This window comes from Nycticebus coucang, chromosome 10, assembly GCF_027406575.1.
Source record: "Nycticebus coucang isolate mNycCou1 chromosome 10, mNycCou1.pri, whole genome shotgun sequence".
Taxonomy (NCBI): Eukaryota; Metazoa; Chordata; class Mammalia; order Primates; family Lorisidae; genus Nycticebus; species Nycticebus coucang.
In genome coordinates this window covers 7,920,747-7,938,153 of record NC_069789.1, presented here as the reverse complement: position 1 = coordinate 7,938,153, position 17,407 = coordinate 7,920,747, and the positions used below count along the sequence as shown (strand labels likewise).

General features: G+C 49.5%; 2 protein-coding genes across 13 annotated transcripts in view; one reads left to right on the top strand and one right to left on the bottom strand.

Annotated features, from left to right (window-relative positions):
* Nucleotides 1-8,511, top strand: part of CDC42BPA (CDC42 binding protein kinase alpha) — a 302,007-nt gene extending 293,496 nt beyond the window's left edge. For 11 of the 12 annotated variants that reach the window (XM_053605565.1, XM_053605564.1, XM_053605558.1 and 8 more), the window contains 4 exons: nucleotides 80-197; nucleotides 4,038-4,195; nucleotides 4,565-5,240; nucleotides 5,363-8,511. In XM_053605565.1, the coding sequence (XP_053461540.1) occupies nucleotides 80-197; nucleotides 4,038-4,195; nucleotides 4,565-4,696 (408 nt within the window). In that variant the 3' untranslated portion in view covers nucleotides 4,697-5,240; nucleotides 5,363-8,511. Of the gene's footprint in view, nucleotides 1-79; nucleotides 198-4,037; nucleotides 4,196-4,564; nucleotides 5,266-5,362 lie in introns of those variants that run through there. The other variant, XM_053605555.1, reaches the window with a different exon arrangement.
* A 2,407-nt stretch (nucleotides 8,512-10,918) lies between these two features.
* Nucleotides 10,919-17,407, bottom strand: part of COQ8A (coenzyme Q8A) — a 45,210-nt gene continuing 38,721 nt past the window's right edge. The window contains exons 6-15 of the mRNA XM_053605751.1: nucleotides 16,571-16,693; nucleotides 15,168-15,253; nucleotides 14,927-15,067; nucleotides 14,525-14,606; nucleotides 14,338-14,431; nucleotides 14,025-14,166; nucleotides 13,682-13,789; nucleotides 13,386-13,451; nucleotides 13,104-13,190; nucleotides 10,919-12,019 (exon numbers count right to left, since the gene is read on the bottom strand). Coding sequence (XP_053461726.1) covers nucleotides 11,732-12,019; nucleotides 13,104-13,190; nucleotides 13,386-13,451; nucleotides 13,682-13,789; nucleotides 14,025-14,166; nucleotides 14,338-14,431; nucleotides 14,525-14,606; nucleotides 14,927-15,067; nucleotides 15,168-15,253; nucleotides 16,571-16,693 — 1,217 coding nt within the window. The 3' untranslated portion in view covers nucleotides 10,919-11,731. The remainder of the gene's footprint in view (nucleotides 12,020-13,103; nucleotides 13,191-13,385; nucleotides 13,452-13,681; nucleotides 13,790-14,024; nucleotides 14,167-14,337; nucleotides 14,432-14,524; nucleotides 14,607-14,926; nucleotides 15,068-15,167; nucleotides 15,254-16,570; nucleotides 16,694-17,407) is intronic.

Below are 17,407 nucleotides of genomic sequence, written 5' to 3'. Positions count from 1 at the left end.
ATTATAGTGAAAAATAGACATCTCGCAGAAAATCAGTTTCTTTCTAGCTGAAGAATATCTCTTTCACTTTTGCTTTTAGAATCCTCGGCCTCAGGAAAGTCGGACAGTATTCAGTGGCTCAGTCAGTATTCCATCTATCACCAAATCCCGCCCTGAACCAGGCCGCTCCATGAGCGCTAGCAGTGGCCTGTCAGCAAGTAAGTGGCCCTGGCTGCAGGAAGGTGCTCCCTGGGAAAGCAGCCCCCAGCTACCTGCTGTGCCCGTGGGTGACATGGTCCTCACATGTGCTCAGTCGTTCTCACGTGGCTGTAGTGTCTCAGACCCTAATGGGTGATACCTAGTAGACAGAAATGCAGTTGTTAAGAAAAGAGTCCTAGAGGGCGGCGCCTGTGGCTCAAGGAGTAGGGCACCGGTCCCATATGCCAGAGGTGGTGGGTTCAAACCCAGCCCCGGCCAAAAAAGAAAAAAAAAAAAAAAAAAGAGTCCTAGAGTCCTCCTAGAGCTTACTGGCCATCTGGAAGAAATTCAGACAAATATGTTTACAGATTACGATGTTAAGTGCTTAGGAGAAATAAACAGGGTATGATAACAAGGGGTAGGTGTTGGGGATGAATTCCTCCTCAGAACAATTAGGAAAGATTACATCCCTTTCCAAGGGGTGGAGACGTGTTTGACTTACATTTGACTGATTAAGTGGAGGAAGACTAGTGTCGCTACCTGGTCGTGGTGAGGGAGTGACCCAAAAATAGATCAGGAGAGGCGATAAGAGATCAGTAGGGACTTGCAGACTAAGGAACAGTTTTTATTTAATTCAAATTCAAAGAGGAAGCATTTGAAGAGTTTTAAGTAGGAAAGAATCTTTATTGGTTTTGCATTCATGAAACGATCTCTCTGGCTGCCAAATGGAGAATGGGTTGGAGGCAGGTGAAAGTGGAAGGCAGCATCTGGATAGGTCCAGGTGGAAGTGGATAGGGCTTGGGATATGGCATGGGGCAAAGAAAGTAGATTCTTCACATGTATTTTCAGAGGTAGAAACAGGAAGACTTGATGATGACTTAGTTGTGGGAAAGTCAGGCAAAGGAAGAGTTAAAGGAGAGTCCTGGTTTCTGCTGAAGTGTTAGGGTGAAATCTATTCCCATTTACCATGGTTTGAGAGGGGTCTGGAGTGGGACATTCCAGGCATGTGCAGAGGTCCCAAATCAGGGAAAATAGTAGCAGGTTTGATATGCTGGAAGAAGACCAGGAATGAATAACATTGATCATTCAGTACACATTTTTGTGGCTCCATTCAAGACCAACTCTTTTGCTAAGGTACCAGGGGTGAAGTCATATATGACCTTGCACCTGTTTACATGTGGCTCACAGTCTTTATTCTTAAGCTGTTGTTTATTTTCATGTTACCCCAAATTGCAACATCTCTTTTCTATATTTTGAATATAACCTTAAGCTAAAGGACTATAGTGAGAAAATGTGCTCCAGGTTTGGACTAATGTTCAGCTGCTGCCCGGGAGCAACTTTTTGGTGGGGAAGATACTGTCTTCCTGAGTCAAAGTAGCAAGGATGCTAAGAGCTCTTACCTGAGAGTGAGGGGAATGTACAGATGGAACATCTGGCTAATTAAAAGAAATTAAAATTGAGTTTCATCAGATTCACTGTGATCTTTGATAGTTCCTGGATTATTAGTAGCAAAGAGATTATAGACTGTCAGATGATCTATATAGCTTTTGATTTGAGGAAGACTGTTCTTGGCCAAAAGATTGCTTTTCTATAACTCTCTCCAGGAGCATGGCACTGGGTAACAAGCCAAGAGAGTACAGCATGAGTATGCCCACGTCAGGGCAGTCCCCAAACCTGTCACTCACAACTTCAGTAAAACCTTTCTTCACTTCCATACAAGTAAAATCTAAGAGAAAATGGTTACCTTAAATCCAGTGTCACATTTAAAAAGTTATTTAACTGAGTGCAGTGGCTAATGCCTGTAATCCCAACATTTGGGGAAGTGAAAGTGGGTGGTTCTCTACAAAATATTAAAAAAGTAACCAGGCAATGAATCCCCAACAATAAAAAAAAAAAAGTAGCCAGGCTTGGTGGCACATCCTATAGTCCCAGCTAGGAGGGAGGCTGAAGTGAAAGAATTGCCTGAGTCCTGGAGTTCAAGGTTACAATGAGCTATGATTGAGCTGCTGCACTCCAGCCCAGGCAACAGAATGAAATCCTGTCTATAAAGTATTTTTTTTTTAAAGCCATTCAGTCAGAAAACTCATTGTTACCTTGTATTCTTGAATGTTAGATAATTGAATTCAGATCTCCTGTGCAGACTAGATTTCCTCCATTTGTTGTTCATTCAGCAAACAGCCTAGGTATTGATTTTAGGGTCTGGCAATGTAAAGATGAGTGATGCTGTGTTAGTTATCTCTTGCTGCATAAGAAATTATCTCACGGGCAGCACCTGTGGCTCAGTCGGTAGGGCGCCGGCCCCATATGCCGAGGGTGGCAGGTTCAAACCCGGCCCCGGCCAAACTGCAACCAAAAAATAGCCGGGTGTTGTGGCAGGCGTCTGTAGTCCCAGCTACTTGGGAGGCTGAGGCAGGAGAATCGCCTAAGCCCAGGAGTTGGAGGTTGCTGTGAGCTGTGTGAGGCCACGGCAGTCTACCGAGGGCCATAAAGTGAGACTCTGTCTCTACAAAAAAAAAAAAAAAAAGAAAGAAATTATCTCACAACTTAGAAGCTTAAAATAGGAAACATTTATTACTTCACACAGTTCCTTAGGATCAGGAATCTGAGAGTATCTTAGGCTAAATATTTCTAGCTCCGGATTTCTCACTAGGTTGCAGTCAAGGTCTCTGCTGGCTACAGTTACCTTAGGGTCATTTGTGACTAGAGGCTGGATACAGTGGCTCATGCCTGTAATCCTAGCACTTTGGGAGGCCGAGGCAGGAGGCTCATTTGAGGCCAGGAATTAGAGGCCAGCCTGAGCAAAAGCAAGACTCCCATCTCTATAAAAAATAGGAAAATTAGCTGTGTGTGGTAGCCTGTGCCTATAGTCCCAGCTACTCAGGAGGCTGAGGCAGGAAGATCTCTCTCTCTTTTTTTTTTTCCTTTAGAGACAGTCTCACTTTATTGCCCTCAGTAGAGTGCTATGGCATCACAGCTCACAGCAACCTCCAGCTCCTGGGCTTAACAGGATGATCTCATAAGCCCGAGAGTTTTGAGGTTGCTGTGAGGTATGATGATGCCACTATACTCTATAGACTTGAGAGACAGAGTAAGATACTGTCTCAAAAAAAAAAAAAAAAAATGGCTCAACGCCTATACTCAGTGGCACCTGCCACATTCACAGAGGCTGGCAGGTTCAAACCCAGCCCAGGCCTGCTAAACAATGACAACTACAAAAAAATAAATAGCCGGGCGTTGTGGCAGGCGTCTGTAGTCCCAGCTACTTGGGAGGCTGAGGCAAGAGAATTGCTTAAGCCCAAGAGTTGGAGGTTGCCGTGAGCTGTGATGCCACGACACTCTACCAAAGAGTGACATAGCGAGGCTGTCTCCAAAAAAAAAGACCTGTTCAAGAGAATCTGCTTCCAAGGTTGCTCACGTGGTTGTGGTCGTGGGAGGCCTGAGTTCCTGTGTGACTGTTGGTTGGAGGCCTCTATTCCTCGCCGATGTGGACTTAATACACTGCCAGAGTGTCCTTGTGGCATGGTGGCTGGCTTCCCCAGAGCAGGTGACCTGACAGAAGTGTCTGTGTTCTTATAACCTAATCTCACATGTGCTGTGCCATCATTTCTGCAGTATGCTGTTGATCACATAGACCAACCGCGTGAGAGCTTATTCATTTTGATGTGTATACACAGGAACCGTCAGAATAAAAACTCAAAGATACAGAGAAAATTGTCTATCTTTATGCTTAGGTTCAACAAAGCATGAACAGCCATGTAGAAATATGATTGGACAGAAGGGCATGATCTAATGCTAACAGGCTGAGTGGGGAACCCCCTTTTTCCATATATATACAATTTTGCCTGCATGATGTGCTGTAGGGTCATCCACACAGAATGGCAGTGCATTAAAGAGGGAATTCTCTGGAGGAAGCTACAGTGCAAAGCAGCAGCCCATGCCCTCCCCATCAGAGGGCTCTTTGTCTTCTGGAGGCATGGACCAAGGAAGCGATGCCCCGGCCAGGGACTATGATGGAGAGGTGAGTAGCACTATGCCTAGAGGCAGGGGTTTGATGACAGATTCTGTCACAAAGACTGGAGCATTCACCCAAGTAATCCCACCACCTAGAGGTTGGCCTCGGGTGCAGCAGGGGTCGGCAGTCACTGTCCACCAGGGGGCAGCAGTCGCTCGGGCTACGTAACCTGCAATTTTCCAGGGATATTTAGACTTCTGACAGTTTTTGTATGGAAAATACCTGCATTTCTAAAGGCCTGGACATGTGTTACGTCTGAGCCTCTTGGTCATCTGGAAGCCCTGTGTGGTTATTTGGTCGGGGCTGGTAACCTGAGCCCTCCTCTCTTCCTTTCTCCCTCTGCTTCTCCCTAACATTTTACTTTGGGCCTTACAGGACTCTGATTCTCCGAGGCATTCTACAGCTTCCAACAGTTCCAACCTGAGCAGCCCCCCAAGCCCAGTTTCACCCCGAAAGACCAAGAGCCTCTCTCTGGAGAGCACCGACCGTGGGAGCTGGGACCCGTGAGCTGGTCTAAGCGCCGAGACCTGGGCATGGGGCAGCTCTCCCCCTCAGCTCCCCTCCATCCACCTCTCCTCCCACTTTGATCCCTTACCTCCACCTCAGCCCGAAAAGACCAGGGGCTGGCAGCAGCAGGGCAGAGTTGTGACGACATGACTCACAGATCCATGCCCCCTTGGCTTCAGCAGCAGCAAAGGCAGACTTTCATTAAGCAGCTTAGATTAACACTGATTTCATTCCATACTCTTAGAGTTGCTTTTAAGACTATTTACTCCTTCCCCAAAAGATAGCTTAAATAGACAGATTACACAAATGTAAGTGATAAGAATAAGACTAGACAGATTTCGTTTTCACAGCAGAGTCTCATTATAGTCCTAAACTAGCTTATGGGATTCTCCACGTCACAAGGGGAGAATCTGACCCTGGAGTGACACCCTAAGCTCATTCAGCAACCACAGAGTCAACCTGACTGTTGCAGGAAATCCTTATGAATTAAAACAATGCATATTTTACTACAGTACAGAGTTTAAGTGAATACATAAATGTAGAAGTTAAATACCAAATGTATATAGTCATTTTTTTTTTTTTTTTTTTTTTTTTTTTGGCCGGGACTGGGTTTGAACCTGCCACCTCCAGCATATGGGGTTGGTGCCCTACTCCTTTGAGCCACAGGCACTGCCCCAAATGTATATAGTCAAAAGAAGCATCTTGTATTCAATGAAAGACAGATGCATATATAAGAGAGGGATCATTTAATTTAAAGAAATGTGTTGTTTCTTGTCTGTTTCCCAGCTAATAAAGTAACATAAAGGATACACAGGCCTCAAGACGATTTATAGAGAGAGAAATTGGAGATCCCCTTAGTGCCCTGTCCTCAGACTGGTCATAGGCTTCCGCCACCAGGAGCTTTAGTTTGCAGTGTGACCTGGGTTCCAGAATTTTAACATTTAAAGCCACTTCAGCAGCAGCATCAAAAGGCAAACTCACCTCTACCCAAGATGTTCCTTTTTCTAGTGGTTAGAATTTGAATCACACTTCTCATTTTTTTGTTATGTTTTGATGTCTTCTGCTGATGAATGTAGAAATACAACTCTGTCCCCTCTGATCCCTCTGGCTAAAAGGGCACAAGAGTATCATGGCTTCTGAAGGTCCTTAAAAAGGTTCATTGGAATGCTTTTTTTCCTGTATAATCGTGTTTCTCCCTAAGTTACATAGCAAGATGTCCATCCCAGGGGTAGAGACAGCTTCCCAAGGAAGAATCTGTTTTGTTGACCGTGGGTGTGAGCTTCCTCAGATAGCCTAGGGGAAAAAGTTTTTATTATCAAATAATGTGAAACCTCAAAAGCAAGGACTTGAACAGCCTTAACCAAATACTCTTTCCCATGTCCAGTGGAAAATGGCTGTGATTAACCACCACCCCCCACCCCCAGCACAGGCAGGAAGTCGACCAAGAGCAGCCGTCTGACTGGTTCCCCTGCACTGCTGCTGTGCTGTGGCGTCACCTTTCCAGTTGCATTACCTCTGTTTTAATTGCCATAAAAAAATGAGATGCCGAACCAGAAGAGTTTATTCCTACAGAATCATTTTATCAGTTAAGCACATGAGGAAATAAAAATAACAGTAGAACCTCCACAGTTGACCACCTGCCTACATTAACCACCTGCTTAAGTTGACCTCATTTTCACAGACTGAACATGCTCCATGTATACGTATCAGTACGGCTGCCCTTCCCCCCTTCCAGCCACCTTCTTTCCTCCCCCCCTTACCCTGCCCTCTCTCCCTTCTCTTCCCGGGCAGAGAGGAGACAGATCCAAAGCTGACAGGACTCTGCACTAAGCCATCAGTTTGTAAATTGTGAATTTTTGTTGCCTATAGGTGCTTATTTTCCAAAGAATGCTTTTAGGATCAAAATTCAGCCCTACCTAAAATCTAGGCTCCCCCACAATGAGTCATACTTTTCAGCCCTCCAGCACGCAGGTGAGAGAGCTACTGAGGCTTCTCTTGGCTGTCAGGAAAACTGGGCAGGTGGTTCACCTTCACCCGATGGGTTGCTCCAGGGCACTTTGATTTTTCCACTGCCATCGCAAGTAGTCTCGTTGGTCATCAAAGAGCAGTCCCAAATATGTTTAGATTCTAAAAGCAGGACTTTGGAGAGAAATATTCCTGGGGTAATGATTTGGGGAGGATTTTCCTACTGGACTTGTCCTGTGCTTAAATATGAAGGCTGTCACCTTCAGAAGCTTCTGAGAGGAATGATTTGAAAAAGTGGGGAATGGGTTTCAGGGGAACAGAAAACATAGATCACAGAAATGGTGTCCTGTCACTGTCTGAAGTCATGTTTTGTTTCCATGCAGGATGTTTTAAAAATGCATATTGCAGCAGGAACTAATTTCTCAGTAGAAAAACATTCAGTGGCATTTCTGGGATAGTCTGTATGCGTTGGTATTTGGTGCTATCTATGTGCAGCCAATTTATCTACTCTTGAATTCTGATTAATCTTGTCATGTGCTTTGGGTGTATAAAACATATATATTTCTTTTTGCCAAAAACAAAAGCCTTCTTGTCAAGTGGTTGCTCAACCAGATTTCACTTATTTAGTTATTAAATATACATGTATTTATACACACAGACTCGCACACTTGGTGGTTTAGGTCCTTTCCCAGGGAAGCACAGATTTAAGACTATGTGATGCAACTAAAAATGGCCCGTCTATTTGGTTTTCCAACCAGTTCTTATACTGGAGCCTCAAGAGAGAATCTGAAATTCCTTTCATGTTTACAACAACAATCTGTCATTTCCAGCTGGCTCTCCACCCCACCTTCCATATGGTTAGAATCATCTCGTTTTGTTACTTAGTGGCCACATCTATTTCTGGGAAAGACCAGTTGCTTTTACGTAGAATCTCAGGTATCATTAAGGAAAGGCTAGAGCCGGGGTGGGAGGACATCCGAACCCACAAGATGCCGCAGGCCCCTGACACACACTGTTGTCTCCAGCTGAGTGGGCCTTACCAAGCACAGGGCTCACCACCCTCTCTGGACAGAGGGGCTCTCAGCAGGCTGATGCTCCTGCTGCAGCTCAGCCCTGGCCATAGCCCACATCCACTGAACACAACTGGGAATGAACTGGGCACTTCACTCCCCCACCTGTCTCTGGCCCAACCCTGATTTAGATAAGCAGCATGACATTTGATTGAGCCCATTTAAAAACCTGTTTCCTTGTTATGACTTTAATTATTACTCAAGTCCAGAATTCTCTATGAACTCCTGCTCAGTAAGGAGAGCATCGCTTCCGCGGGGGCGCAGGTGATAGCCGGCTCGCTGCTTCCTCCCAGGGACAACCATTACACACACAAAAGGCGCCATTGCAGTTGTGGGGAAACTGACTCAAATCAACCTGAAATCTCATGAAAACAAAATGACCTGCCTTTTTATTTGATAGTGTAATACCATTTATTTTATAAATTTTTAAGGGTTTTTCTCATTGTAATATTATTGTACAGTTTTGCATGGCCTAGGTGTAATCATTTTTTGTTTGTTTAGAATATAATGCTGACAAATATGTGTGTTATAGAGGGGAAAAGATAATGCTTTGGCCCCTTATCACTTCTTATTTTATTTGGTTTGGTTTTATGCCCTCTATGTCTTAGGGAACTTTATAAGAGATTCTCTGCTACTAAACAATGATGTGGATCCTTTTGCACAGAAATATTTAAGGTGGGATAGTAAAAAATGTAACAGGACTCTTCACTAATATTTTATGTTGGTATCACTTAATATTAACCAGACTTTGATGTATTGCAATAAAACAGGGAACTGTTAGAACTGGGTATTTGGTCTTTTTTCCCCCTCCATTTGAGAAGTTTAAGGAATGGGGAAAGGGTGACTGACTTTCCATGTCTTATTTGATCTTGCTTTCTCCTGGTTTCCCTCCTCATCCAAGCTTCTTCCTTACACTGCCGAAGGACAGGGCGTTAGTGTTGCCACCTGTGATTTAATCTAGGAGTTTCATCATTTCTTCCTTAGCTCAGGTAAGAATAGTGTTAAATTTTCTTGATGCTTCCAACTCCTCTCTTCTGGTCAAAAGCTCCTTGTTATTGTTACTTAGTCTGCAAGACCAAGCTTTGCCTGCGTTAGATTTCATGGGTGGCCCTGACGGTGTAAATGTGGGAGCAATTTAATTTTGTCTGCTTATTGAAGAAAATCAGTAGCCAGTAAAACAAGAGTTAACTGTTAACTGCTTTGAGTTAGAATGGTACATCCAAGAACATGGCAGGTAGGGCAGCAGTTAAATGATACTCCTGAGGCCCCTGGAGACCCCTTCCTGTTTCCATTTCCCATGTGATTGTTGTTTTTGACTTAACTTATGCATTGGTTTGTTACAGTACATGCTGGCTCTGGGGGCAGTGGCTGGGCAGTGGTTTAGAATAGGTCTTGGCGAACTTTTTCTGTAATCGGCAAGTTAATATTTTTGGCTTTGTCAGCCTTATAATCTGTTGTAGCCACTATGCCATAACAGTGTGGGGACAGTCTTAGTCTGATATGCAAATGAATGAATGGCTGTGGTCTAATACAGCTGTGCTTAGAGCAGCACAGCAGCCAGATTCAGCCCACGGACCACAGTCGACCTGCCCTGGGTTTAGTCTAGACCTAGAGTAGATGGTAAGACAAACCGTCTTATTCTAGATCCTAGTGCCAATACTTAAACCTCTAAGCATCAGTTTTCTCCTCTATAAAAATGCCTACTTTGAGTGTCAGAGGAGTTATGTGGCTCAGTGGGTAAGGCGCCAGCCCCATATACCGAGGGTGGTGGGTTCAAACCCAGCCCTGGCCAAACTGCAACAAAAAAATAGCCAGGCATTGTGGCAGGCACCTGTAGTCCCAGCTACTTGGGAGGGAAAGGCAAAAGAATCACCTAAGCCCAAGGATTTGGAGGTTGCTGTGAGCTGTGACGCTATAGCACTCTACCAAGGGTTAATAAGTGAGACTATGGCACAGTCAGTCATTGTTACTAACCATCGAAGTGGACCGATGGTAACAGGAACTCTTTGCTCTGTGCTGCTGTGCGTTCAGCCCTAAAGCACATGTTACGGATACGAAGTCATGGTCCCAGCAGGACCAAGCCATGATTTGCCATGTCCCCATGCCACATCTTTCAGTGCTAGTAGGAAGCATTGAAACATGGGGAGTTACGAGGAGTCATTTATTCACGTGATACTGCCAAGGTACAAAAGAAAACGTGTGGCCAGTTTCAGAGCTGACTTGACTTGGAGATTAGAGTAGATCCCGTGACCCCCACTGTCATCTCAGCAGGAGTCCTCTAGGTCTCAGCTGGCTCTGACTTAGGGCACAAAACCACATTCCAGTTTCCTTTAGAAAAGTCCTCTTCTCCCAGCATTTATGGTCAGTGGTCCTTGGGGAAGTAAATACTTGCTCTATTCTTTATTTTCTCCCCTCTTCACCTTCATGCTGCTGTTCTGTTTATTTGGGTTGAGAGAAAAAGTTTTGTGAGAGCCCTGGCTGGGGCTGGCCTGGGCTCTGCCCCTTCTCTTTACCCTGCAGGGTGATCACTCCAGAGTGTTTGCTAAAGAGCAGCTCAGCCCCTAAGAGGGGCTAGCCAGGTGGCCTCAGGGAGATCACCCAGGCCTCTCCCTCCTCTCAAACCCAGCCTGTCCATTACTCAGCATTCCCAGATTTCAGAAACTAACATGTAAAAACCCTGAAAACCTATGCAAGGACCCATTTTGGACCCCTGAGGTCTCTGCAGGTGCACTTTCAGGTGCCCACGGGTCTGCTGGAAGTCCCCACACACAAACACCTGAGTGTCCACAGTGCCCTTCGCCTGGAGTCAGGTCAGCCCTAGGAAAAGCCACTTTCTAGGAAGTGGTCCTCACCTGCAGCTGCCCACTAGAAATGGCCCCACTGTGATGTAGGCCTAGTGTGACCTGATGACAGGTGTCACTTTTCCTCCTACAGTTGCCAACATCACCAAAGTCGGGGGAGGCTGAGGCAGTGACGCTGCAGAAGTTTTTCCTTCCATCCTCCATCTAACCTCCCACCCCCCTTTTTTTCCAATGAAGGTGGCTGAGCCTTCCACATTCAGGGATGAGGACCTCACAATGGAGACAGGCTGTGATGTCAAACTTGGTCAGAGAACCCTTGGGGAAAAACCCACCACAATGCTAGAAGGTATGGGCTGCATTCTCCAAAATTCATAAAGCATAGAAAGTGGCACAATAACTTTTATTGAATTGAAACAAATTAGTTACAAGACTTGTACAAAAATTCAGAGCCTGTGACGACACTTTGGTGTAACCAGTGACACCAGTGTGTCTCCTCTGGCAGGGAGGGGCCTTCCAGCAGCAGACAAAGTACGTGTCGCCAGTTCCCTGGCCTGCTGCTCCCAACTCCTCCCCTGTGAGGCAGCGATTCTCTGGAAACATTCAGTTGTCAGAAGCATGTAAGGCCCAGCAGAGCAGGCCCCAGCTTTAAGAGGTGAAGTACTCATGGGCACTATTCAGATTAGCACTTCTCCTGGCTCCAGACCACAGGCTGGAGAGGAAAACGGCAGGAAACAGATCTCATTCGAGAAACACATAGGCACACACACTTTATACTACACAGTTGACAACTCAAAAAAATCTTCCTTGGTTTTTGGTTTTGTTTTGGTAGCAAGCGTGTGAAAAGGAGTAAGCATTCTCATTTCTGCTTAACAGTCACATAAGGAAAAAGAAGAAAATAAGATTGCCTTTTAATCTAGAGTTATTTCAAAGGACAAACACCAGGCAGATTCTGACAGCAGTAGGGTTTCATTTTCATTCTTGAACTTTTCCCCCTAAAACCATTTATTTAGCAATGAAAACCGTGTAAAGTGCAGGCTCTGGGGCTCTAAGCAGCCTCCCCTCAAGCCCTGGTCAGAACCAGCCACCTTTGCTTACTGGGCCAAGGAGTTTAAATGAAGCAGCGACACTTCTCCCTGTTGGTTCCCTGAGCCGGCCTGGGCAGGACCTGCAGCTGGGTGCCCACACACGGGGGTCGGCGGCTACTGCTGCTCAGCCTGCCTCTTGCGGTAGTTGCTGTAGGCCTCCTCAAACATGGCTTTACAGGAGAAGCAAGCCTTCAGCTTGGAGCAGATGAGGAAGGAGCCCCCCATCTTCCTGTGCAGGGAGTAGGTCTCCTCAGGTGGGGGGATGAGACGGTGCCTCAGCATGACAGGGATCAGGTTGTGAATCTTCTCTGTGGTGCTCTGGGTACCAAAATCAAAGGGCTCTTCTGAGGCAAAGGCCTCCCCCAGGATGAGGATGGCATCCAGGTGGGCATCTTCCATCACCTGGGGGCAGGAGAGGAGGGTAAATGGCAGCAAGGTTCAAGAGCCTCCACCAGCCTTGGGTTTCTCCCACTGTGCCCCAAGCCCTGTGCTCCCTAAAAGCTCTGCTCAGAAGTTGAGGGGAGTGTCAGGCAGGTGAGGGTTTTGTTTGTAACTAGATTAAGTAGTGATAACAGGGACATGAACTCTAACCCTAGGGGCCGGGAAATCAACATTAATGTGTGAGCTAGGTTGATGTGACACCAACGGGGTCTGAGGCAGAAGGCAGAATATGAGCCCTGCCCAATAGCACCCAGTTGCAAAGTGTTTTTGAAATATTGTTCTGGCCAAAAAGAACAGTTCACAGACCCTAGGTGGTGGCGCCCGCCAGAGTGTACCAAGGACAGAGCCAGTGGTCGTTTGCTGGACACAGGGTTCGGTACTGGGTGTCAGCCCATAGGGCACTGGCAGCTCCCGCAGGAACCTGAGAAGGGCCTGAGCCAGTAGTGTGCAGAGGTGAGGGAGCAGCCCACCATGGGCTTTGTGAGACAGTGGGCTAGTAGCTGGGAGTCAAGCTCACAGAAGTGGCCCTAAGAGGCAGCAGGGAGCTGCTGCACTGAGTGTAGCCCACTCAACAGCCAAGACAGGGCCATCTTGCTTAAAATGGCACCAAGACTTGACCTGGATCTCAACCCCTTCCCCAATGCCAAGAAGAAAGTGCTGCTCTCTGAGTGGCTTCTGGGTGACAGGAACACAGAACATCCCCCTTTATTTAAAGCACTGAGGCCTCACAAGGCAGTCCAGGGAAAGAGGGCTTCCTCTCCTCCCAGCTGTACTGTTCTAGGTGGGGGAGACAGGGACAGGAGCATCACCAAGTCCCCCAAGTACCCTCCTTACCTGCCCACTTGGAAGAAGTTACAGAGAACACAGGCAAGCTCTTAGAATGTGCCTGGGGAGACCCCCGGAGGCAGCTGTCCCTGAGTTTTCATCCATCTACTTAACGTTTCAAAGAAAAACACAGTCCAGGCCTGCCCTCCCACCAACACTCGCTTGTCCCCAGCCCTGCCCCCACAGGGAGCGGCACCTAGCCCCGGGCAACACGGCTCACCTTGACCTCATAGCCAGTGAGGAACTTCATCTCTATGGATTTCTGCCGCACAGCCTCCCTGTCCCTGTCAGCAGCAGCCCTGATGATCTGAGCAGAAGCACAGGAGGGCTCACGTGGGGCAGTCCAGCCACACAAGGGCGACAAATGCCAATACCTCCCACCTTCCCTCTGCCTCTCTCCCCTCAAGACCCGACCTGTGAGCCTGCATGCTGCCACCAGCCCTTCTCTGAGTCTCCAGCCTCAGAAAAACGGCCAAGACCAGGGGCCGCCTCCTGACCTTACCTGAATGTATAGGTCCGTGAAGGATCTGTCATATTCCCGGGTTGCACCGAAGTCCAAAAGGGCCACCTGGGGATGGAGACCGCAGGGAAGGTTGGTGGTCCAGGATGTGGGTATGGGGCAAGGAGAGCAAATACTGAGGGGAGGGATCATGTCAGGCCAAGACCCCCGATGCCACAGCCCCCTTCTCTCTGGTGACTTCCGTGGGATAAGAGGCAGGCCAGGAGCCAACACACCCATCCCCACGGAGCTCTCAAGCCCAGCTAAGGGTGCCCCCCCCCCAGGAGGGACCCCCCCACCTTGTGTTGCTGAGGGTCATAGAAGAAGTTGGACCAGTTTGGGTCTGTCTGCATGAAGTGGAACTCGAACAGCTCCCTCAGACACAGAACCAGGATGTTGTAGCAGATCTAGGGACGGGCAGTGGTCAGGCAGTTCCAGGTGGCACAGTGCCTGGGAGTTGGGCTGAAGAAATCTCGGATCCCTGTGTCCTCCACCCCACCTTCTGCCCAGGTGCCTGTTAGATTCCCAGTGCCACCCGGGTAGAGGAAGCTAGCGGCTTCCCCACACACCCTGTTCCCCTAAGTCTCACTGGCACTCCTTCACACCCACACCCCCTTGCCACAGGGAGCACCTCGGGCCCACCTCGTTCCGAATCTCCTGGCTCAGCCCTTCAGCCTGGTCCAGTGGGAAGCCAGACACCAGCTCTGTGGTCAACACGTGGGGACTGCAGAGCTCATCCACAATCTCAGGCACGTAGAAGAAGGGGTGGTCCTTCAGCAGCTCCCTGGGTAGGGCAAGAAGTCACACCTCAGCCACAGAACCTGCCCACCCTCCCCACTGAGGACAGGCCCTCAGGCATGCTTTACTCGGGGCAGGATGCAGCTACTGGCCATCTGCCCCTCAGAGCTGGAGAGGCCTCTACCCCAAACAAACGGGGCCCAGCGGGGAACCACACCTGAACTTCTTGGCACAAGCAGCCTCCCGCTGGTAGTCACACTCGAGGACGAGCTCCCGCCTCAGCACGTCGATCAGGTGCTCAGGGAACAGGCCTGGCCATGGGAGAGAGCACCACGGTGGTCAGGGGCTCCATGGAGAGGCAGGTCCCAGAGCCCACACCAAGCCCCTGCCACCCAGCTTCAAACCTTCTGGAAGCATGTTGCTCATGTTCAGCACGGCCATGAGATTGTTGACATCACTGTTGATGCTCTGGGCCACACCAGGATACTGCGGGGGTTGCGGGGACAGTTATCCCAGGCTGACCAGGTCTCACTACTTGCCTCCACGACCCCAGCCCTTCACAACCTTGTCAGCCGTCTTCTACTTCACCCCCATCTCATCCCAGGAACCACCACCAGCTCAGGGCCCCAAAAGGAAGGTAATCACTTGCCTCTTGTCTCCACCCACCCCAAACCGGGCTTGCTGGGAGGCCACTCCACACCCCGCAGTTGCTCATTCAGCAGATGCTCCTACCTGGGAGAACAGGTGCCCTGGCTTTGCTCCTGCAGCCCCCATGGGACAAGCCACACATCCACCCAGGCACTGACCTGGATCTTCATGGCCACCTCACGGCCATCCTTCATGCGTGCCAGGTGCACTTGCCCGATGGAAGCGGCGGCGAAGGGCCTTTCCTCAAAGTACTCCAGCTTGTCCCGCCAGTTGGGCCCCAGGTCACTGTTAAGAGTTTTCTAGAGGGAAAGGCCCGGGGTGGGGCGTGAGCACACTGACAGGCATCCAAAGCCCACCCCAGCCCCCTGCTGCTGGGTGACGCCACCCTGCCCGCCTCACCGTCATCTGCTTCAGCGGCATGAAGTCAGCGCTCTGCCTCACACGGTCAAAGATCTTGGCCAGGTGGGGGTTAATGAAAGCATCATCTGGAGGAGGAGGGAAGTCGGGGCAAAGGGCTCCTGCTGAGGAGGAGGGCACACAGCCAAGAGCAAAGACCACCCCACTGTCCCTGGCAGAGCCGGCCTCTGGAAGCTCCCACTGCCTCACCCCTTCGCCCAGCCTTGATTCCTCCGTGCTCCCTGGAACCTCTTTCCCACCTGGCATGTGGGCTCCAGAGGCCGTGAGCAAGGGCCTTCAACAGAGACCCTGGGCTGCAGTGACCTAGGCTGGGCCCACTCATGGGGCACAGCAGGCAACAGCTAAATCCAGAGCCACCCGCCAGGGGTCCTGACACTCTCTGAGAAGCCTGTGCCTGCGTGTCACTCAAGCAAAGGAGCAGTTGGTGCTCGGCCCGGTCACAGCCAGGGACCCTGAACTCAGCCCAGCAGCCTGAGAAAATGGGCTTTTATACATGATATGTACGGTTCTTTATGGGTATAAAAGGAGCGTGTCTAGAAAATAAAGTGACCACCTCCAGAGAACAACTTTTTTCACACCTAGAGTCACATACATGGAGACTATTCTAGCTTTTCTTGGGTGGTGTTCTCTTGTGGACACTTCCCTATGTGGTTAAATAATCTTCCAAAATATTTTGACACCGCGCTGTCAACAGGACTATAACATAGCACAGGCAAGTGCCCCACACGGTCCGACTGCTGCTGCCTGCTTCCGTTCCCGTTGATCTGCTCTCACAGGGAGTCCTGTGAGGATGCTCCTGGCACAGAGCCCTGAATTATAGAATTCCTGGAGTTACAGGTTGTGTACACTAAAGGACTACAGGTCCCAAAAGCCTTTGCTGAGCACCATGACCTGAGGCGGCATCCCACAGCCAGCACCACAGCCACCCGGAGTTCTGACTCTTGCTGGCTGAGAGCTGCAGGGTCCGACAGGCTACCTGATGGCTGTGAGGACAAACTTGCTTTCAGATGTCCCCATGCAGTGGCAGTTTCATGGCCATTCCTGCCTGTTGGACACTGCCAGAGGCTTGAGGCTCCAGCCCTGCTCTTGGGGCCACACTGAGCCTGTCTGCTCCTCAGCCACTATCACCTCTCTGCAGGGCTCCCCCGATGGTCACCCACCCACATCCCAGGGCATGCCTGTGAGTTCCTCCACTGGTTCACTGTGACCATAGCAGGGACAACCTCAGAGTATGGCAAAATACCCAGAAAGGCAAGACCGACAAGCATAGGCTCCCAGGTATGACACTTTTTAAAACATCCCCACACAGTGCAGTCTCCAAAGGAGCCACACCTCACCCCCTGACAGCCACTTGCACAGCCCAGGCGGGGCTGCCCACCACTCACCCTGGATGCTCAGCATCTGGCCCAGCTTGAGTGCCGCCCCGCGCACCTTGCAGAGCGTGCGCACGATGCGCTCTGCATTTGCCTCCGACAGGAAGGGGCTGGAATCCAACACCGACTTCTTCCCTGTGGGCAGGAGGGTGTCACCAGAGCCCTAACTGGGAGCTCTGGGAATGTCATGGGAAAAGATTAGGCACATCTGCACATTACATATCCTGGGACCCAATCTGAGATTTCCCAGGAAGCCCTTCTCCAAAGCTGCCAATCCCCACAGGATGGAGGTATGTCCCCTGCCCAGGCATGGTCAGCTGACAGAATGACCAGAGAAGCCAATAGAGGCTGGGGCACGACTCCACATGCCATGTCCACCTCTCCTGGTAGTGTGAGCGGCCACTGGACTACACCAGCGCTCCTAATGTGCACGTGCACACAGGGCCTCTCCCCTCCCTATCAGTCCCTGGGGACCATGGAAGGCAGGACTGAGAGGGAAGGGCTGTGAAGACCCCAACGGCAGCCCCCTGCTGAGGGCAGCCACCAAGTCCCTCCCCCACACCCCCCACTGTGTGTACTAGAAGATCACATGTCCCGCGCGGTCAGCGTTTATTTACCACATGGAGCAGCCAGTTGCAGTGAGAGCCCTATAGCCAAAGGAGGGTTACTCGAGGTCAGAGACAGCACACTGCCCTCTGCTGCCTACCTCACCTCTGCCCAGAGGCCCCTGCAGCTCAGTGCAGCCAGCTGACCAGGCGTGAACATGTAGTGTCCCCAAGGTTACAGGTGACCTTTGACCAGTACACTGGGGGGACAGGGTGACAACTAGAAACAGTTGTGGAAGGCCAA